We start from the raw sequence: 23,899 nt of genomic DNA, 5'->3' as shown, positions 1-23,899 counted from the left end.
GAATGCTCATGGTACATTATCTGCTTTCAAGCAAATCTCTGGTGAAAAAACAAACCAAGCAAACCAATGTGGACCTATTTCTGAAAAGAATGGCACCTCAAGCCCCGCCCCTGGCAGGTCTTTCAGGAGGGATTCCAGGGAAAGCATAGTTATCATAGGAGATGGCAGCTCCATGCATGTTACTGCCCCCAAAAGGCAGTCCAGTAGGACAGGATGTGGAGGTGGAAGACAGTGATACTGATGATATTGACCCTGTGTAGGCTTAGGCTAGTGCGAGTGTGTGTGCGTGCGCACACGTGCACACGTGCACACATCTTAGTATAACCACTCTATGATGTTTGCACAATGATGAAATCACTTAACAATGCACTTTGGAATGTATGCCCATTGTTAAGTGGTGCATGTCTGTAATATGTTAGCATTTCATGAATTAGAAAAGTGATAAAATACTTCTGTAATGGAACAACAGAAACATTCCTTTGAGAAAAAGCTACTCATACTTTAGTCACATATCATCAAGTGTAATTAAAAACATATTGAAAGAATATGAGAAAGATGCTTATTCTCACACGGAAGGACCGGTCAAGGCAGTGAGTGTACAATGTAGTAGACAGACAAATTCCAGTGACGCTCTTTTTGATGGCACCACTGTAGATGTCATGTGAATCAGGAATACACACTAGCACTGTAAACAGCTTTTGGTGTTTCCTATACAAATTAGGTTTTATATGAATATAATCTATAGAAGAGGGAAATCGGACAATATCCCAAGCAAAACAGTCTGAATCAGTTTGCTGGTGGACACAAGAGGGCTGAAGAAAAATTCAAACTCTGATGGATCTTTGATGTGGATCTTCTGAAAACCTCAGTGGAAATCTATGCCTCTTAAAAGCCAGAAAATGGGCTAGAAGATGGTGTCTTTGAAACTCCTTTGTATCTCTCTCTTCCTGAATGGTGGCTCCAATATCTGACTAATGCCTTTTTTGCTTTTCCTTTCCAAATCTCATGCAAGTGAGGCCACGGGTGAATTCTAAGATGGAACCATAAAGGGGATGGATTCTGGAAAATCTACTTAATAATATTCCTCTAGAGAGGAATATCTCCCACTCTAGATTTTTGTCCTAGTGCAGGTCTCTCTTCTTAAATAAAATTCTAGCATATAAAAGGACAAAAAGTAAAAGTCCAAATGTGAAAATAATAATTTACATGAAACTATATTCTTTCATAAACTCCCATACAAAATAATTATTCCAGCTGTTTATAGGTATGGAAAATGAAGACTCTTATACTTGTTATCCAAAAAAGAAACTTTATCCATAAGAAAGGTAGAATATATATAATAAACTAAGGATTTACAGGAACTGCCACGAGGCCATATGAAAATCCCAACTAATACCACACTGTCAAATTTCAATGGCCTCTTACCACAAACCAAATAAAACATTATAAGGAATTAAACCTAATTGCATATTAGAAATACACTGCATCTCACTCATCAATCTAACGGGCTTCAAAATAAAAACAATTTTTTAACTGATTTAAGAAAAATGCACTATTTAAGTACTATTGCTGAAGATGACTCAAAGAATTATCTCACCTCAATATCCATTTCTTTAAATAATAGAAACCCACATTTTAATGATTTACATTAAAAGAGAGGCTGGATAAATAATATATTTACAAGTTTATTAATAACTTTCATGTTGAAAGTTTTCTGGAACATTATACATGAATTTCTATCAAACTTTCTTGTTTTTTATTTGTTTGGTAGGAGTTTTCACATGTAAGGATGTGGGCCAATTTAAGTGTTTCACACACAACTTATATTCAAAAAGTTTTATCTAGAAAGTCCTTTCATGCCTTTGGAAGGAACTGGGATGACTACAGTCTTTCCACATCCTTTACATTTATATGTCTCTCAAGTGTGCACTCTCATGTATTCTTGAACTTATGTGTGAAAAATGAAGGCTTTACCACATTTACATTCATAGAATTTTTCTTCACTGTAAGTGCACGTATTTAAAACTCTAGATGAGAACAGAAAGCTCTACCACATGGTTTACACTCATAGTATTTCTGTCTTTTCATGTGTTTATTAAAAAAAACTGTAACATATGTAGCCTTTGCCACATTGTTTACATTTATAGGATTTCTCTTCTGATTTCTTTCATGTTATCAAAAACTTTGATAATAACTGAGGTTTTTCCAACTTTTTTACATTCATAGGGTTTCTCTCATGAGTTCTTTTGTTTCTAAGGAACTGTAATTGCTGTAGGCTTTACCACACGGCTTACGTTCGCAAGATTTCTCTCATGACCTCTCTCGTGAATTCTAAAGGAAGAGGAATATCTAAAGGACTTACCACACTGTTTACATTCATAGGGTTTCTCTCCGGTGTGCAGTCTCATGTGTACTTTTAAGGTTTGGTGACGAGAGAAGGCTTTCCCACATTCCTTGCATTCGTGAGATTTCCCTAAAGTATGACTTCTTTCATGTTTTTGGAAGGAAAAGGAATATCTAAAGGCTTTACCACATTGTTTGCATTCATAAGGTTTCGCTTCAGTATGAATTCTTTTGTGTGTTCGCAAGGAACCGTAATCTCTATAGGCTTTGCCACATTGCTTACATTCATATGATTTCTCTACAAAATGACTTCTTTCATGTTTTTGGAAGGGAAAGTAATACCTAAAAGCTTTACCACAGTGCTTACATTCATAGGGTTTCTCTCCGGTGTGCAGTCTCAAGTGTATTTTTAAGGTTTGGTTATGGAAGAAAGCTTTCCCACATTCCTTGCATTCATAGGGCTTTTCTCCAGTATGAATTCTTTTGTGTGCTTCTAAGGAACTGTAATGTTTGTAGGCTTTACCACATTGTTTACATTCATAGGGTTTCTCTTCAGTATGACTTCTTTTATGTATTTGGAAGGAAAGATAACACCTGTAGGCTTTCCCACATTCTTTACATTGCATAGGAGTTTCTCTCAGTGTGCATTCTCATGTGTATTTTTAAGGTTTGATGACGAGAGAAGGCTTTCCCACATTCCTTGCATTCATAGGGTTTCTCTCCAGTGTGAATTCTTTCATGTGATTGAAAGGAAGAATAATAACTGAAGGCTTTACCACATACTTTACATTCATAAGGTTTCTCTCCAGTGTGAATCCTTTCATGTATCCGAAATGAACTGGGAGACAAGAATGCTTTGTCACATGTCTTACATTTATAAGGTCCATCTCCTGTGTGAGTAATCATGTGTACTCGAAGGCCTGTCAGATCACTAAAGGCCTTCCCACATTCCTTACATTTGTAGGGTTTCTCTCCAGTGTGAGTTCTTTCATGTTTTCGACGAGAACTGGGACAACTGAAGGCTTTACCACACTGCCTACATTCATATGGTTTTTCTCCTGTGTGAGTCCTTTCATGTACTTGATAAGTATGCTGATATCTAAAGACTTTTCCACACTGTTTACATTGATAGGGTTTCTCTCCAGTGTGAGTTCTTTCATGTATTCGCAAATAAGTGGAACAATTAAAAGCTTTCCCACATTCCTTACATTTATAAGGAGATTCGCTAGTGTGCTTTATCATGTGTCTTTGAAATGCTGTATGCCACATGAAGGCTTTCGCACATTCTTTACATTTGTAGGGTTTTTCTCCTGTGTGAATCCTTTTATGTGTTTGAAGGGACGTGCGAGCACAAAACGTTTTCCCACATTCCTTACATTTATAGTTTTTCTCTCCGTTGTTGTTTCTTTCCTGTTTATCAAAAAACTGGCGATAACTAAAAGCTTTACCACATTCCTTAAATTCATATGGCTTCTCTCCATATTTCTGATACTCATATGGTTTATGTTCAGTGTGAAATCTGTAGTGCAGATTAAGGAATGAATGATGCATAAAGACTTTTTCACATGTACTGCATTCATGTGGTTTTACTCCAGTGGTTTTCTTGTTTAGATTCATATTTGGACTAAGGCTAAAGTTTTCTCCACATTGACTACCCTCTTTACTTTGTTCACAGAGTCTCTCTACCCCATGATTTCTGTAAAAAATGAGAAGTACAGTATTAATGATTTCTTTATTAACAATTCTGTATTTATTAGTAGGGCATTTGAACTACATTTTTATTATTTATATCAAAGTGTAGGTTTTCTGCTTTGTCTGATTTGTTTGAAGGTGAATATAACAAATGGTCTACCAGAGGACTTCATCCTTCCTATTACCAAAACCGTAATATTCATATGTAAAATGTAATAGTACTATTTCAAGGTGAGCTATTGTGCAAACACTAAACATTTATGCTATATATAAAAAGGTATTTTTGGTGAAAATTTTCTAATAACTAAATTTGAAGCAAGGGTTTTAGTTTCCTACTTTTTAAATTTCAGAACATGACAGGATTCCAAAATCAGCTACTATTTTCTACTGTGAATATCAATTACCTGAGTTTTCGCCCCTGTTTTTTATATGAATCTTCAATATCATGATCTTCCCATTTTTTTCCTAAAATGCAAAAAAAAAAAAAAGAAGAAAAAGAAAAGAAAAAGGATTCTAAAATATTAGAAATTACAGAAAAATTATTAGGTTCTAAATCCATTTTTAGCTGTGACTATGTCTAATTAATTTAGCAACGTCCTACCATTCCACAAGCCAAATCTTTGAAAAATTGTTGGTAAGCAAGAAACATTTGCTTTCTAATTGACAAAGTAGAAGTAAGTTGTCATACTTACCTACTGAGGCCAGGTTCCTGAAGGTTTCCCGCATCACATCTCTGTAGAGTTTCTTCTGTGAAGGGTCCAGTAAAGCCCACTCCTCCGGGGTGAAGTTCACAGCCACATCCTCAATGGCCACTGAGTCCTAGAACACCCCAAATATGTGTACAATAGAATGCGTGAGACTGACAGCAATGAACATCTATACTGCATTTATATAAAAGTCACATATAATTCTGCCATCTCTAAATATTTATTCTATGACTGATCATCATAACCTTACTCTGTCCATACTTTCTCATAAATTTAACAGCATCGTGAACACAAAGGAATTATTTACACACTTTTACTGTGATCACATAAAATCTTCTCTCTAGTGACAAGGTTCACAGGATGTTGGAGAATAAAAATATGCTATACAAATGAAATAAATATCATTATTTAAGACCATCAATACATTGTGACAAAAATTATTTCATCTCCTTCCTTATTATCCTCATTACTCCATAAGACAGGGTCAAATCTATATGATGTCAATAAAAAGAGTTAAGAACTAAGAGATTTTTCTTCCATTCCCATCATCACACATGAGACTCCAGGAAAGCTGTGGAAATTCAACTTTTAATAAGATCCAGCTGGCTATACTGGCCCTAAAGTACTCTAGCCTTTAGAGCAGTCAGGTGCAACTGGTAGAATGAAAATATTCTTGTTGGAAGTATTGCTTCGAAACTGTTTAGTATTTATCAGATTTTTTCCCTTCTCTCTCTCTATGATTTGATAAGCGAGAAAGTTAACTGAATGTAGATTTCAGATAATAAAAGGCATGAAAACTCAGACTACAAAATCCCTATCTTATGTGCCTCAGAGCTGCTTGGAGCCGATTTTTACTACACATAGGCACATACAGTGACAAATATACCATAAGAGCACTTAACGGTAGAAACAGAGCACCACCCTGTGCCCTGCAGACCCCAAGGAACAGGTTGACAGTTGCTGACTGCAAGTGCACTCGTTGAAAATCACAATGGTTTGATGGCGAATTTGCCCTTGAGTACAACACAAATGAAAGATCCAGCAGTGCTTTCCTCCAAAACACCATAAAATCTCTATCTTCAAATTGCAGAATGTGTTTCCCATCCAGCCACCCTGAGGCTGCTCTCTTAACTTCTCTAATTCCCAAGCTCCTGTGTGGAGTATAGGAGCATACTTCAACCCATAAGAATCTTTTAGCTAATGACACCACACATGGCCAAGAGTGTAGGAAGGGTTTTTACGTCTGTGGAGAAAACCAGGCAGGCCTCTCCAGCAGTCATTAAATGGCTTGAGAGAGCAAAGAAAGATACTTGGACTTTTTCAGCTGAGGTTAGGGGGTTAGGGTCAGGGTTTAAACACAAGAGCAGGATTTTTAACAGGACCGAATCTCTTGCCACTGCCAATCGAAAGCACACCAAGTCGCTCTTGTCACTTTGTACTGATGTAGGTCAAAAGGGAATAAGGAGGAATAAGAATCTAAGGTTGTCAAAATGTCAATCATCAAAGGTTGGGTCAGAGAATTCTGTTTCCTAGTCTAGTATTTAAGGGACTTGGCAACCATTATCCCCAACCTCATAGAAGCAAAAAACAAACAAACAAACAAACACTTGAAATAAACAACTCTTCTTAGATCCATCGGAACATTCAGGCTACAAGCAAACCACTCTCTACAAAACTGAGAAACAAAAAAATAAAAATGGCCTTTTAAAATATGCCCCGAAATTTCTGTCCTTAACAAAGCCTCTACTGAAAGCAGTTTATTTCATCAGAGGCTAATGCAAGGACAAAAAAGAACTAACCAGACAGAACACAATATCAATGAACTGTAGAGCAATGACAGAAGGTTGAAATATACACATGATGGGAATACATGGAGTAAAAGACAGAAAAGAAACAGAAAAAATAACTGAAATAATAATCACTGAAACTTTCCAAAATTAAATATAGATGGAAAATTGTAGATCCAAGAAGCTCAGAAGATACTAAACACAAAAAACCATTAAAATGCACACTCAAGTATCTCATGTTCAAACTAGAGAAAAATGAAAGACAAAGAGAATATATTAAAAAAGGCAGAGGGGGAAGCAAATCCTAGTTATAGAGAAAAAAGATTAGAATTAAACCAGACTTTAGAAATCATGCAAGCAAGAAGAAAATGGAGTGAAATATTTAAAGTTTTAAAAGGAAAAAATCACTCTTCCTTGTTTTCAAAACCAAAAGCTAGTCCTTTGAAAAAATTAAGTCAATAAAATTGATAAACACCTAATTAAGATATGTGAAAAAAGAAAAAAGACAGAAATTTTTAATATCAGAATTAGTAGACTAGGAAAGGAACATAAAGAAGGACTCGATACCATCCAACATCCATTATAATAAAACACTGGTAATAGAGGGGCTCTATCTCCTCTTGAAAAAACAGCCACGGGACACCTGTAGCTGATTATCATACTCAGTGGTGAGAAACTAGATGGTTTTCTGGTAAGATCAGGAACAGGGCAAGGAGGGATCCTCTCACCACTCATATTCAACACTGTAGTGGAAGCCCTAGCCATGTAATAAGAAAAAGATAGGAAATAAATAATACATGGATTGGGAAGCAAGAAATAAAACTGTCTGTATTTGCTATGGTGTGACTGTCTATGTAAAACATCTGAAAGAACCCACAACAGAGATAATGCCTGGAGTTAATAAGAGTATAGCCAGGTTGAAGGATACACAAGTCAATTGCTTTCCTATCGACCACCACAAAAATAGTCAACTGATATAGTGAACTGATAATCAATAGAAAAATAAGTCTTTTAAACAAACAGTGCTGGATATAATGAATATTCACATCACACACACACACACACACACGCACACGCACACACACACTCACACACTCTTAGGTATAGACCGTAATCTCATAACTTAAATAGATCATAAATCTAAATGTAATATGCAAAAGTAAAAAATTCCTAAAAGATAACAGAACATTTTTGTGACCCTGTCTTTAGTGATGATTCTTCTCAGAGAGGATACCAAAAAATAATCCAGCAGGAAAGAAAAAAAAGTTTTACTTTACTAAAATGAAAATCACCTGCTCTGGGAAAATGTTAAGAGAATGAAAAGTTACAGGCTAGCAGAAAATCTGTAAAACACTTTTCTGATAAATGACTAATATCTGAAATATCCAAAAAAAAAAAATCTTTTAAAGCCCAAGCATACAGGAAGACAAATAACCTAAATAAAAATAAGCAAAAGGTATAAACAGACAACTCACTAAAGAAAAATACGTATGAGAAATAAGCAATATGAAAACATGTTCAACATATGTCACTGTGTTACAAATAAAAGAGTTATCACTATGTGTCAAAAATTCAAAACACTCAGAACACTAAATATTGGTGCAGATGTGAAACTGCAGGTAGACCTCTTTGTTCTTGATGGGAATGGAATTGGGTATGTCTACATTGGAGACAGGAATTTTCTGTCAAAATTAAATATACTCTTACAACATAATAAGATACAGCAATCATACTCCTTGAAATTGATCTAAATGAATGAGTTTAAACCTTATGAATGAGTTTAAACCTTATGTTTACAGAAAAACCTATATATGAATGTTTGTAAGTGTTTCATTCCTAAACGGCAAGAATTAGTTAAGCAAGATGTCATTCAAGAGTAGAGTGGATAAACACTTGGTGGTAAATCCATACGATGAAATACTATTCAGTGATGGCAAGAAATGAGGTATCAAGCCCTGAAAACACATGGAGGAACCTTAAAAGTACATTGTCAAGTAAAAGCCAATCTAACAAGGTTACACATTGTATGATTCCAAGTATAGGACATTCTGGAAAAGACAAAACTATGGGACAATAAGAAGACGTTTGGCTGTGAAAGATTTGAGGTAGGAGGGAGAGATGAAAACAATAGGAGGGGCATAAGGGATTTTCAAGTAAGAGAAATTGTATGACAGAAACGAAGGATCCATGTCATTAAACATCTGACAAAACCCACACAGATTCTATAACACAAAAGTCAATGCCAGGGGTGGCTCTATAGTGTAATGGTTAGCATGTATGCTTTACATGCAGAAGGTCCTGGGTTTGCGCCCCAGGTGGAGCCACGGACCATAACCCGGGTGCACTGGGCTCCAGGTGCATTGGACCCTGAGTGTGCCGGGTGCTCTAGGACCCGGCTACACGCCATGAGCATGTGGGAGGAGACGCCCTGCCTTCAGAGATCCAGTTCTTAAGGGAAAATGGCAACAACCATAGGTCAGGGTTGGAATTGGGAAGAAGGGATTAAAGAGGCAGGGAAAAAAGTCAATGCCATTGTATACTGTGTATTCTTATTTATTTTATTTTTAAATTACAATTGATATTCGATATTACAACAGTTTCAGGTGTGCAGGACAGTGGTTAGACATTTATATAACTTACAAAGTGATACCCACCTTAAGTCCAGTAAATCAAGGCCCCCCCCTGCCGCACCATACATAATTATAGTACTACTGACGAAATACCTTATACATGGAGCTATGTATATAGCCCCATGACTATTTTGTAACTGCCAATGTGTACTTCTAAATCCCTTCCCCTTTTTCACTCAGCCCCCCAAACCCTTCCCACCTGGCAACCATCAATTTTTCTGTATCTATGAGTTTGTTTCTGTTTCGTTCATTCTGATTTACAGATTCTACATATAAGTGAAATAATAAGGTATTTGTCTTTCTCTGACTTATTTCACTTAGCATCATACTCTCTAGGTCTACCCATGTTGTCACAAATGGTAAAATTCATTCCTTTTTATAGCTGAGTAATACTACATTGTATATATGTTTGTGTATATATGTGTACATAATATATATGTGTATATAATATATGTGTAAAATGTGTGTGTGTATGTGTGTGTGTGTGTGTGTGTGTGTGTGTGTGTGTGTGTGTGTACATATTCTTTATCTAGTCATCTATCGATGGGCACTGGCATCTTGTTTTATCATTCAGCCACCCTGTCTTTAGTTTGGAGAATTTAATCCATTTACATTTAAAGTCATTATTAATAGGTATGTAGTTACTGCCATTTTATTATTCACATTTTTAAATCTTTTTTCTTCTTTTCTTTTTAAAGAAGTTCCTTTAACATTTCTTGTAATACTGGTTTGGAGATGATGAACTCCTTTAGCTTTCTCTTGTCTGGAAAGCTTGTTCTCTCTCCTTTGATTCTAAATGACAGCCTTGCTGGGTAATCTTATAGGTTATAGGTTCTTGCTTTTCATCAATTTAAATATTTCGTGCCAATCTCTTCTGGCCTGAAAAGTTTCTGTGGAGAAATCAGCTGACAGTCTTGTGAGCTCCCTTGTAGGTAACTGCTTTTCTTTTGCTGCTATTAAAATTCTTCGTCTTCAAATTTCAGCATTTTAATTATAGTGTGTCTTGGCATGGGCCTCTTTGGGCTCATCTTATTTAGGACTGCACTTCCTGGGCTTGTATGTCTATTTCCTTCACCAGGTTAGGGAAGTTTCCCATTATTTTTTCTTCAAATAAAGCAATTCCTTGGTCTCTCTGTTCTCCTTCTGGTACCTCTATGATGAGAATGTTGGTATGCTTAACGTTGTTTCAGAGGTCCCCTAAACTATCCTCACTTTTTAAAAAATTCTTTTTTTCTTTTTGCTGTTCTAGTTGGGTGTTTTCTGCTACTTTGTCTTCCAAACTGCTGATTCGATCCTTTATTACATCTGATCTATTGATTTCATCTAATGTAATCTTCATTTCAATTATTGTATCATTCATTTTTGACTCATTCTTTTTCATGGTTTTTAAGTTTTTTATGTTTACTATGTCTTTGTTGACTCACTGAATTGATCTATTCTGCCCCTAAATTCATTGAGGATCCTTATAACCAGTGTTCTGAACTCTGTATCTGGTAGACTGCTTGCCTCCATTTTGTTTAGTTTTTTACTATTCTTTGATTTGGGACATGTTTCTTTGTCTCCTCATTTTTGCTGCCTCTTTGTTTGTTCTATGTACTTGGCAGATCTGCTACCTCTCCCAATACTGCCATAGTGGCCTTATGTAGTAAGTGTCCAGTGGGGCCCAGTGGCACAGTCTCCTTGGTCAGCTAAGCCAGATCCTCCGGGGGTGTCCATTATGTGGGTGGTATGTGCCTTCCTGTTGGAGTTGAGCCTTGACTGCTGTTGGCATACCAGTGAGTAGAAATGGCCCTCAGGCTGGCCAGCTGTGAGGACTGGCCATGACTATAGCCAACAAGCTGTGGTGTGAGGGTTGATCCCACAGATTGGGATTTGTTGTTGCAAGGTCTGGTGCCTGCTGAGTCCAACCTTTGGGTGTACTGTTTGTGGAGCTAACTAGGTGGTGCTCTAAAGCTGGTCACTGGGTATGTTGGTCCTGGGGCTTCTTTGGAGGAGCCCCAGTGCAGGTCCTGGTGTGCTGCTGCCTGTGCCTGACCCAGGGCCACATGGTAGAAGCTACAAAGTAATATGTGTTCAGTAGCTACCTGTGCTGGGCTTAGAGGTGCCTGGGAGAGGCTATGCTGTCAACCAAAGCAGGATCCTACTGGTGTTGGGCTGGGGGCTACTTAGCAAGAGGTGCAGGGCATCCCGAGGCCAGCCACTTCAAAAGGGTGGGTCTGTGCTAGAGCTGGATGGGGCGGGTTCTCGAGGAATCACCAGGGTGAGGCAAGTTTGATGGAGATTCAAATTTGGTGCCTGTGCTTGCAGATTGTGGGAGGGCTCAGCAAAGGAACAATGTCACCCTTCTAATGGCTCTGTAGACTCAAAATCAGAACAAGATGGCAGAGAAAGTTGCCTCTCCAGCCCTCGACCTGAAGCCAGACAGGTCAGTTCCTCCCCATAAGCCCCAGGGTCTTTTTGAGCTGCTTTCCAGCACTGGAGCTCAGAGCAAGTACGTCCATCAGTGAGCAAGTCTTTGTGCGGGCCCCTTAAGAGAAGGCTGGGACTCTCTAACAGCCTTCTGTCTCACCTAGATGGAATCCCCATTGATTTTCACAGCCAGATATTGTGGGGGCTTCTCTTCCAGCACTGGTGGTCCATCCTAGGGAGCCTGGAATGGGGCTGTGACGCCTCACTCCTCAGGAGGGGACTCCACAGCCAAGATATACCTTCCAATTAACTGTCATACATGGGTGGGGGACCAGCTCATTTCTCGTCACCACCCCAGTCTCATTGTGGCTTCTTCTTTGGATCCTTAGTTACAAAACTTCTGTTTAGCTAGACTTCAGATGGTTCTCAAGAAAGGCTGCTCTTTAATTTAGATGTAGTTGTAGGAGAAGGCGAGCACAGCATTCATCTACTCCGTCATCTTGACCAGAAGTTAAACTGTGCAATTCACTGCATCAATATTGGCTGAGCAATTGTCACAAACATACCACAGTCATACAAGGTGTAAAAAATAGTGTGGACTGTGTTGATGCACAGGGCTTATGTGGGAACTCTGTGCTCTCTAATCAATTTTTCTGTAAACTTAAAACTGTTCCTTTAAAAAGTGCATTGGGGAAAAAATTAAGACAGACTCATTACAATTTACCCCTGATGAGTGAAACAGGACATCTTTCATTCAACTGATCAGACCTTCTGTCAAAAAGCCAGCGCAGTGCCCTACAAGCCTGCAACCAGTACGGGAGGAGAAGCTTCCACAGAATGCCTCGTGGGAGAGCGGGGTGCTCTGTGTTCTGAGAAGCGCCGTGGTTACCATCAGCAGAGTCTGGAAGTCCAAGGTGGGTTGGCGGTTTCCTGGTGAGTCTGGTTTGGGGGAGCTGGTTGTCTTGGAGTGCAGACAAGTGTTACCTAGATCTACACATGGGGTGTCTCAGTCAAGACATCCCTAGAGTTCTTTTACCACAAAAAGGCAGCTCAAGGGCCTGTGAACATAGGCAGATGGGGACAACTGTGGGTCAGCAGCAGTAAGATGACTGCTGGATGTCTGGGGAGCTGTGTGACCCTTGGGCTCAGTCCTTAATCAGGAATGTCCCAATGGATGGATGAAGAGCTGAAGCTCTGTACTGCGCTCCCCCACGTACAAGTGTATGTGGTCCTCCTGAGAGTCTGCCCTCCCCAGGGCTGGGCGATCACTGAATCCCTAGGCACTCCTGAGCCAACTCTCCAAGATGGAGAGTTGGCTCAGGAGTGCCTAGGGATCCCTTCAATGGACAGAATAGAGAAGGGGCCACCTTCCTAGAGGTGGCATAAGCCATAGCGCCAAGATTTGGCTCCATCATGTCACATGGACATATCAGCAGGCATCCTTACCTGGTGGGGTGCCGTTTCCCAGGCCAAAGGTGTAATGGTCAGCTTGGCAGAGGGTCACACGCTCAGCGTTTATGAGAGTCTCTATTTCCAAGAGAGCCCACTATGTTATAATGGAGTGCTAATGGCATAGCATGGGGCCAGGGCAGGTTCTTTCATCAGAAGCCTATGGACAACTTAAGGCCACCATGGATAACACCAGGAGGTGAGATAAGGTCACCAAAGCCTCTACAGTGAAGGTGACTCTGAGGACAGTAACGGGAGTGCCTGTTGCATGGCAACTTAAACAATCTAGAGCCTTCTGTGGTAAAGGTGCCCTCAAGGTGGGCCAATTTGCCAGTAACATCATAAACTCAAGTATAATTTGTAAACAAATTTGGTGTTGCCTCCCCAACACCAAAAAAATTCTAGCAGATGTTGTGGTTGCTAAATGGGACCCTTCAGTGTCAGGAAAAAGCAGTCGTTTGATTATCAAATAATTTTCAGGAACTTAACCAAGGTATTAGGGCTTTACGTTATGTGAGGATCAATAGCATATCCACTTTTTGTGAGCTCCTTTTTTCACTATTTGTATGTTCTGAATGCATGTGAAACATGTCCTCAAAGGAGGATGTCATTAGTGTCAAGTCACATCTGTGCTCCTGGAGCAAAGTGGATGCAGTTCAGATCCTGCCTGCAGAGACTGTGGGATGGTGAGGCTACTGAGGTTCTCGGAGGGTTAACCAGGTAATGGTGTATCATATCCCTTCAGAGGTGAAGGCCAAATGCAGCTGAGAGGCCGTTGACAAAGGCACTGAACAGAAGAGACTTAGCCAAATCTGTGATAGCAGGAAATTTACCAGTTGTTAAGGGGATGGAGTCAGTAATTTTCATAATGTCGGGGACTGGGTATAAGGGTTTTATCTGTTGTGACTATAATCTCAAGGCTGCAGTAATCCACTGTGAGCTGTCACTAATTTTTTTCCAGATTAACCAACAGACCAAAGAGGCTGCTCAAAGGAAAAGCACTGGGGATACTGACTTCTTCCTAATAGGTTTCTTACAATGGTTTTCAATAATTTAAAGTCCTGTTTAATTTACACTGGGCCATATTAACAAATTTCATTGTGGATAAGGTCTGTGGGGTATCATTTTGTCAAGGCAATTTGGAAGTAGTAAAGTCTCAATTTAATTTAAATTTATGAATCATGAGTTCAGAGCTTTCCAGCTCACCAAGGGATATTTTAGGACAATGGGTGATATGACTAAAAGAAATACAGGCAAGGTGAGAGTTCTGCTGGTTAATGTGAAGTATAACTATTTGTCCGCTATGTTATTCAGAAATCCCCCAAGATGTTGAGGTAAATTGCTTAAATGTAGTGGGATCCCCAGGTATACCTGTAAGTTGACACCTAGTTTGATTAATTACATGAAGTTTTGTGAATTAGTGCATGAGAGATATTAATTCAAACCTATGCTGCCAGAGGATCGAAGGCCAAGCAGACACCTTTCTTTTTTGTTATGTAAATTCCCATAGCATATTTTGGATTTGCAATTGGGTCAAATTGTGGACCTTTGTTTTAGTACCTTTTTCCTCTTCTTCTCTCCCTTCTGTCTTTCCCATTTTGTATTTTAGGTCACTGGATATAGGCAGGGGGTGAGGAGGGGGTTCTGTCTAACTTGGTATTCATTAAATTTACTCCTCCAGGAGGCGTCACATCATCGCCGTCAAGGTTACAAGGCTCCTCCATGACCAATGGTTGCTTAATAGAGTTAAGTACCCTGGGCTTAAAGCAGTTTAAACTAACCCCTTGGCTGTGCCACAGGGAGGCCATGGGTGCTGTCCCCCATAACTCGAAGGGTCAGGATCTGTGTTGCACTAGAGGCAGGAGCAGCGGCAGCAGAGTTACTTAAGGGTCCCAGTGAGCCCTCTGGTCTTAGGAGAGTGGAATCAGCACACTCTCTGAAAAAACTGCTCCTGAAGGAGTGACCACCTGATGACTCCCCTCATTCACTGGCTACAATCATTCTCGTACTCCCAAGGCCCCCTTTAACGTTGGGAGGACCCCAGACTCAGTCACATCTTCACTCTAAACGCACGGCAGGATTCCAGCTAAGATAGTGACCTAAGACCAATTTAAGGAGGGCCCCATTCCCATACTCCTGCTCACCAAGAATGAGGAATGACTAAAACTGTCAATCCGGTGTCCTCGGTATACAGACCCCAGGCTCGGTGGGTCCACAACACAGCACGGAGCAGCACAGCCCACAGGAGGGCTGCCCAGCAAGCAGTAGCCTCCGGGCTTTCTTAACGGCCTGTCTACATAAGGACCAGGAAGAAAAGGAGGGATATGGCTTAAGCTTTCAGTAGTCAAACATCAAATATGTGGAGCCTGAACAATCATGATAAGAACAAACATGGGTAAGAAAAAACAGACATTTGCATGGCTTGTTTTTATGTAAAGAAACACTAATAAAATATCAATAAGTGATCGAACCTAGTTATTTGAGGGTGGATGGGGTTAGAGCACAGGAGTGAAGCAAGATATGTAGGCAGGGTGTCTTTTGAATTTAGTTTCCTGTCTTAGGAATTTTTTAACCGGCCCATTCATTATATACTTAAAATAAGAACAGAAATTTATATACACTATATTTTCCTATGCTTACTCATTATTTTTGATTCACTTTTACTTTTTAAAATTAATTTAAACTTTTCTACATAAGAAACCACTCCAAGATTTAATCCTTTAAACACTAGTGGATATAAAACCAGAGGACATATTTACAAATCTCTTTCTAAAAAGGACAAGGGGCAAAACAGTTTGTCTCTCCACTATATATCACATTGGAGATGTTTTCAGGAACGAATAGCATATTATAATGTATTAGGAGTTCGCAATTAAGCCTTGAAAAGACCAGGAATTACACCAGATTTACACAAGCTTTGAGTTGTTTTCCTCACATCAATAAAAATAAAAATTCGATTACTTTTCCCTCACAGGCATTAAAAAAGTTAGGAATCGTATAGCCTTTTAATGGCAAAGTAGTCTAGGGAGAAGCAAATTCATGACCTACAAATGGAAAAAGCACATGAGAACTTAAATACATCCATTTCACATCTTGAGGTTTTCCTGCCTAATTAAACAAAAATTCTATTTGGTTACACAATTATCTTGCCTGATCATGTCTCTCAACTTTTTTTTTTTTTTTTTTTAAGGTCTCTTCTTTTACGATTCAGAGGTAGAATGGTCTCTATGGAATCCATATGGACCAATTCAGACCAAGGCTCTAAACAAGATGGTGGCTGGGACAGGAGCGCTCCGTATCTCCCAGTGAAGCTCTATGGCAGCGCAGAGAGGTTCAGCTTAGAAAAGTGAAGCTGAGATGGGTGGTAACCCTCCCACGCTAGCGCTCTTGGAAGAGTGAAGCGGAAAAGCTCTTCCCACAAGTGTGTAACCAAGGGATGGGTTTTGAGACAAGGGTCCCGCCCCATAGTGAAGATTTCTGAAACATGTGAGTCGTTTAAATCCAGTTACAGCTGAGGTGGGGCATTTCAGATGATGCATGTATACCAGAATCAACTTATATTTTTAATACCTCAAATGTTCATGGAACTAGAAACAAAGGGCTGCGCTACTAAATGCAGAGAGGAATCCGAGAAAAGAAACACAAATATTAGAATCAAAACAGATATGAAGCTTGCCACACTCCAGTACCGAAGGAAACCCACAGAATGTTGAACGTATTCCCAGAGTTAAGGTCTAAATATTCCCAGTTGAGACAGAAGCCCTAGAGTAGGTCACTCCCAGGCTTCCATTCTCACAGTGATGATATTCAGCCTGATTCAGTTTAAGTTCTGACTGAAATGAACACCCCAATTTATAAACCCTTTGTCCACGAGACAGAACTCCTGATCTCCAGACTTTCTCAATGTTCACAAATTACATTCATTGCACCTACACTGTGGATGCAAAACTCAAGCATAATATCTATAAATGTCTATATCTAAAAAACCACAACCTCAGAAAGGGCAGCATCACCCTCCCCCAGGTGCACCTGATCCCCCAGCTCTCCAGGACTGCAGCTTCTGCATCAAGGCTCCTCCACAGTAGGTGTGAGCAGGTAGGACACCTGCAGGGGGAGGCTCCCTAGGAAGAACTATGGGGCCTTCAAGTGCTTCCCTTTGCAGGTCAAGGGGACCTTGGCTTGGGCCACTGACCTCAGGCCTCTGCTCCCCACTGGAGATGCTTTAGAATGTCAATGATACTTTAAATGACACAAATTCAGTTTTTGAACAATCCGGCAAAATCACTTAAGCCCAACGTTTATTTGGAAAGGAGGGAAAATTGTAAAGCATTTTTACTAGTTCCACCAGAAAACCATAAATATCTATTCCTCTCAGAAAAACATGTCGAAAAACAAAACAAAAACAAAAAAAGTAGCTTTCAATTAATTATTATTTCCATGGCAAGAAACTGGTTTTAATCATACTTGAACACTTGTCATCTGTAGGTCTGACTACTGAAATTTCACTTGAAAACACCCAAAAGTAAAGACAAGCCTTAGAAACTTACCACAGCAGTTCAGGGAAAGAGTGAAACCAGAATTCATAACAAGTAAAACGTAATACAGGAATATCTTATTTTTTTTCTGAAATTCACATCTTTTTTTTTGTGTGTTTGGAAATAACTTTAAACTGTCTTTGAAGCTCTATCGACTAAATACATTTTACCCTTACTAAAAAGCGGAGTCGTCAGTAAGTGAATAAATATTTTGAAGGCGACAAAGAGGGGCAATGCTGACAGGAGAGAACACCCAGTAAAGTTCCCCAAGAGGAACCTCCACACAAGGACTTCTGACAGGGCGTCTGTGCCCAGGGGAGGTTCTGAGGGGTCAGGCACAAGGATTTCATGGAAAGCAGTTCCAGGTGGTTATTTTCTGTTTTCTCTCATGTAAATATATACAGATAAATATAATCTTTAACAATAAGCCATTCATGCCTCGGGGAAAATGAGCGTTAAAATACCGGGTCTGTTTGAAATACACGACGGAGAACAAATAGTTGGTAATGATGTTGTGAATAGCAAAGGGGAGATGGCGTTTGGGAACTTGGGAGGGATCTCAGATTTAGGGGTTTATTGCCAGTCCCAGGAAGAGCTAGGCTCGGGAGACAGGGTTATGGATTTCAGACCCCGCTTCTCAAACATTCGGAAACCTCAGGAGCAAACGGCCCGCTCCTTAGGAGAAAGGTGGGACTGGGGACCCCACAGACCACAGCCTCTTCGACGTACAAATCCCCGGAGACCAAGTCACGACTGTGCCCCGATGACCCTCCCCGTGGTCACCGCACCATCTGCGGAGACGCGGGGCTGCCGGCGCAGAGCTGCCCAGAGAGACTCCAGGGCCGAAGTCGCCGCGCGCAGTGACGAGACAGGACGCCCAGGGTCCCAACTGCCGGCCCAGCCCCCACGCTGCGTGCCGGAGGGGACCGAGGTCCAAGCGGCACCCCCAAGCGGACTCGGGTCCTCGGACTCCGGACCTGACCGCGGGGAGGCCTGGCCCCGCCACTGTCGGTTCCCTCGTCCGGGTCTACTGACCCGCCTCGCACACTCACCATTTCTAGGTTTCCTGGGTCTCTCTGAGTCATTCCTATGACTCCCACGAGCAGTGCGGATCACAGCGCGACAAAGGCTGAAATAGGGCCACCAGGGACCGTTAAGGTCAGGAGACCAGCCAAAACAAGCAGGGCTGGAGCGAGAAGAAACGTACACGCCACTTCTGTGCGTCGCCCCACCCACCTGCCCCAGCGGCGCCCTTGATTGGACAGCTCCCTAGGCCCCGCTCTCTCGTGCCTGAGTGACAGCAGGCGGGTAGACGTTAGGCTCATCCAAACCAGCCTGAGCTGTAGGGGGAAACCTTACCAGGCCTGGCACGTTTGCGTTCTAATGGAACCTTTTCTTGGCCTGGGCTGACTCTACTGTTTTTGCCCAGCTCTTAGTGAACACATGGGCACAATTGTACACAGAGAAATCCTCGCTGAGTTTCCAAATGGAGCAAGTAAGTACAGAACACGAGGGCGACTCGGGCCAGGACACACTGGAACAAGAGGGTCTTACATCGTCTAAGGGTCCAGGGCTTCGCATAAGGCTCGGAGTCCTTTCATGAAATGTGACCCTTGTTGAGAAACAGTGACACTTAAATGTGACTGCACCATCTTTAAATAGAGTCAGAAAAAAATGGAGTCAAGCTGCATATCTATCCTTGATGCTTCCCAGCCTTGAGCCTTCCACCCATCTCTGCCCCACCCCCTCTCATTTGATCCTTGAAAGAATCCCAAGCACTTGGCTCTGGTGGGAAGATGAAACCCGCAGCCCCGGCCTGGGCTCAGGGACTCTTCTCAGTCTAACTTCAGGGAGTGAGATGTGTTCGTTACATTCTCAGGTGTTCATTTTACACTGGAAGGAAATTTATTTGAGATCAGTTTTCGCCTCTGTCCCTAGAGAACTTTGACATGTAAATGACTATAATATCCTATAATATCCCTAAGACCATTGATTCCTATTTTTACTGCTATAAGAAAGACAAAAAATCATTATGTAAACTTGGAATACATCTGGAAACTTTCTCCCCTTCCCACCTTTATTTATGTTAAAAGCAAAATTCAAATGAGCAAATTTGAAGATCTAATTGGCTTTATTAAGCAATTCATGAATTGGGCAGCACCCCATCTAGCAACTAGGAGAGTGCTCCAGGGGATGTAGCAAAGGGAAGGATTTTATAGAAGGGTGGGGTGTGGGAGCTATTAACAAAAGAAAAGTGAGGGTTATTCTTAAACCAGGACATCTTATTCCTAGGGGAAGGGAATGGCAAAGGTTTTTCATGCAAAATGCCTCTCCTTTCTTTGGAGGTTGGAAAGGGCGCTGTGGATGGAGAGGGCCCACGTACAGGTGATCTCACCGGTGTTGACCAGAAAATTCCAGACTGATTAAGATTACCTTTCTGGGAGAGGCTGAATCGGCAGTTAAGTCAGGTGTTAAATCTAGGTTTGGCGCATGGGCTTTATTTAGCACAAGTGAAGGCCTTTTGGGGCTCTGGTTTTCTCTTTAATAGGTATAATTAATAAAATGGTCCATATTTAAAGATTATAACATGATGATTTGATACACATGCACCATATTATATACTTGAATATTGCTAACACAGTGGATTAAGCACACCACAAAAAGTAACTATGTGAAATAATGAATGTGTTAATTAACCTGGAAACTCTCATATATCTAAGAGACTGGATTTTAAAACTCTTTCTCACTGCAAAACTCTTAATACATTTATTTATTTGAACAGCTTTATAAAGATATAATGTACACACTATACACTGCACCTTGTTAAAGTGTCCAATTCAATGGTTCTCGGTATATTTGCAGATACATGCAGTCAATTTTTGAACATTTTCATCACCTCAGAACGAAACCTCTCTTTTCTTTAGCTATCACTACTAATCTTCCCATCTTCCTCCTCCAACCCCCAGCCCTAGGCAACCCCTAATTTACTTTCTATATCTTTAAATTTCCCTTTTTATGGCTTTTGTCAATGAAAAGAACCTGAATCTTTGAAAATATTAGAAAGATTTTTATTAGGGCCTTGCTTGAAGACTATAGCCTGGGAGCAGAGGTCAAGAAGCCTTGCAACAGTGCTCTAACTTTGGAAATGTGGGGGCGTTCTCAAAAGGGGGAAATTATTTCGAAATTTGACAGCAGCAGCGACGTTTGAAGAACTCAAATAAGTGACTCAAATGATCCCTCAGCACTCCCTCTTTTTTTTTTTTTTTTTTTTTTTGTCAATACTGGAGCTGACAACATTTAAGCTGATCAATTTTCCTTATTAGATCAGCTACCGATCTCCTTATGGACAAAATATTAGCTGATACTGGCAGAATTCATAGTGTATCACCCATTAAGATGCAAGTAGATCCATCCAAACCTTTACCAAGAATAAATCAATACCGCTTATACAAGGAGGCACTACAAGGCATAAACTATTATGGGAGCAAGTAAGAGGCCTCATTACTCCCAGTGGAGTCCCTACAACACCCCATATTGCCTGTAAAGAAACTTAATAGTTGAGGCTAGAGATTTGTCCAGGGCCTACAAACAATAAAAAAACAAATAATTCCTTGCCAGCCAATGGTTCCAAATCCCCACACTTTACTTAGCTCCGTACCAACCGGAAATAAATATTTTACTGTTATTGACTTATGCAGTGCTTTCTTTAGCATACTTGCAGACACAGGAAGTCAGTACTTGTTTACCTTTACCTGGGAAGGGCAACAATATCTAGACCATTATGCCCTAATGTTACTCTGAAAGTCCTTCCTATTTGTAACTTTTAGTAGTGCTCTTACTTAGAATTGTGTTCATTTCAATTCTACGCCAAGTCAGTGACTTGCCATCCTTTCGGGTAGTGATGAAAACTATAGCCAACAACCTGAAGGAAACTCCAAGGGGTAGAATGGAGACAAGGCTCTAAGGATGTGACCAGGAGTCCAGCGAGGACTTTGGTTCCGGGCTCACTTAAAAAAAAAAAAAAAATTAAAATAGTAAATAAAAAGTACTGGCCTTATTTGGTCTGGCTTTTAAAAGAGCAAGTTAGAATTGGAGGGTCAACCAGAGGTGGAGTTGGTGGCCAGGTGAAAGGAAGTTCAGCGAGAGAGTTAGAGATAGGAAGATGGGGATACATAGAGTGTGGTGGAGCATAAGGAGGACAAGAAAGGTGTGAGATCTCAGAGTCTTGCTTATCTTTCTTTGTTGGCCTCAGTCAGTTTTGTACTAGTATTCTGGAGGGACGCAACTTTAGAGTCTTAATGTCTCTTGGAGGCTTCTAAATACCAATTAAAGCAGGCATCTCATTCAATTTGCTTAATTTTAGATCCATGGTCTTCCAATTTTGTGTGCAAAAAAATGTTTTTGGAGGTCAAAAGACCCCAAGATGGCCATTATAATTCTAAATTATCTTTGGTTATTCTAGTCCATTTTATTAAAAAGGTACAAGAGGAGGGACCAAAATGTTTGTACATATAACCAGTTGGAGTGACAGGAGGGCGGCACCCTGAAGAATTTTTAGATTTCTGGGATCCCGTAACAAAAGACCAGAAGGGTACTCACTAGAAGGAAAATCCCATGTATTGGCTGCATAAAATGAAACAAATTATGAATAAAGGCCGAGAGCTCAATGCAAAGTGGATATGAAGCTGGAATCAAGGAGAAGACGTACCTACTGAAGACAGCTGTAAAGGACTCACGAGTGGATAGTGCAAGTGGGTATCTCACCTGGTTGGGGGTGACAAGCAGCCATCAGAGTTTATGTCTTTCAGATCCCATGCCTCTGACACCATAAATGTTAACCTTTAACAAGAGAACAGCAAGGGTAGCAGGCAGACCAAAATGCATGTAGTTGGGAATGGCAGAGAATTGCAATTCAGGACATACACGTTCATGTAGAGACCCCAAACATGTCCTGATTCCAGGGTAAAAGCAAGGGATTTTTCTATGGGGAAAAAAAAAGAGAAAGATTACTAGAGTTGTTTATGAAAACTTTCTATTGGAGCTGACGAGCTTAAGCTAGTCTTGACTAACCATGCTTGGTTACTGATTCTACCTCTAGGTAAAAGTCCCCAAATCAGTCCTTGTGGACAGGATGTTCGTTTATGGCTGACTTCTTCCAATGCTGCAGTTTGGCCCAGTCTGAAAGTTTAAGGAACAAGATGTGCAAGGCAGTTTCTTTGCTCAGAAATGCCTACTTTGGCACCATTTTAAAATAGCTCCACTTAACATCAGTTTTCATGGTTATTACCTCGCTTTTTGATTCTAGCCATCCCAGTGTTTGTGAAGTGCTATCTGGTTGTGTTTTTGAGTCTCATTTCCTTGACGACTAATGATGTCTGACATCTTTTCACGTGCTCTCGGGCAGTTGTATATATTCCTTGGAAAAATGTATATTCAAACCTTTGCCATTTTAAAATTGACTTGTTTGACTTATAATTAAGTTATGAGGTCTTTAGATATTTTCTACACAAGATCTTTATCAGATATATAATTTGCAAAATTTTCCTCCATTCTGTGGGTTATGTTTTCGCTCTCTTGCTTTAAAACATTACTTTTAATTGTGGTGCTATGCGCATGCCATAAATTTACATATTCAGCATTTTAAGTGTATAGTTCAATATTGCGAAGGGCATCGACATTGTGAAACCAATCTCTAGAAGTACTTTCATTTTGCAAAACTGAAACTCTATCCCATTAGACACAACTCCTCATTTCTTCCCTCACTCCAGCTCCTGGCACCAACCATTCTGCTTTTTCTCTCTATGAATTTGACTATGCTACGTAACTCATACAAATGGAATCATCATGTTTGACTTTTATTGACAGGCTGATTTCACTTCGCATAATGTCCTTAAAGTTCTTTCATGGTGTAGCACCGGTTAGAATTTGCTTTCTTTTTAAAACTGAGTAAATACATTCTATGTGTGTGCCAAATTTTTGTGATCCATTTATCTGTTGATGGGCACATATTCTTTCCACCTTTTGGCTATTGTGAATAATGCTAATATGAATATAGATAAACAAATATCTGTTTGAGTTCTTGCTTTCAGTTACTTTGGCTATTTTCCCAGAAGTAGCCTTGTTAGATCAGATCACACTCACTTTGTAATTTTTTGAAGGACTGCTATGTTGTTTTTCAGACTAGCAGCACAATTTTGCTTTCCCAGCAATAATGCATAAGAGTTCCAAAGGGTATTTTCATGTTCTGGATAGTGTTCTTTGTGGCACAAAAGTCATTAATTTGATGAAATCCAAATCATCTATTTTTTCCACCGTTATTGTTGGTGTCATAGCCAACAATTTTTTTT

General features: G+C 40.2%; 1 protein-coding gene across 1 annotated transcript; it reads right to left on the bottom strand.

Moving 5' to 3' along the window:
- Positions 1-1,661: 1,661 nt before the first annotated feature.
- On the bottom strand, positions 1,662-18,779 carry LOC120616949 (zinc finger protein 709-like). The gene is given in 5 exon segments (XM_039880500.1): positions 1,662-2,966; positions 2,968-4,039; positions 4,440-4,500; positions 4,728-4,854; positions 18,605-18,779. Coding segments are annotated over 5 exon segments (2,007 nt in total). The 5' UTR covers positions 18,638-18,779; the 3' UTR covers positions 1,662-2,252.
- Positions 18,780-23,899: the final 5,120 nt, after the last annotated feature.

This window comes from Pteropus medius, unplaced genomic scaffold (assembly GCF_902729225.1).
Source record: "Pteropus medius unplaced genomic scaffold, Ma_sr-lr_union100, whole genome shotgun sequence".
Taxonomy (NCBI): Eukaryota; Metazoa; Chordata; class Mammalia; order Chiroptera; family Pteropodidae; genus Pteropus; species Pteropus medius.
The sequence above is the reverse complement of the archived record's forward strand: the minus strand, read 5'-3'. Positions and strand labels throughout refer to the sequence as shown.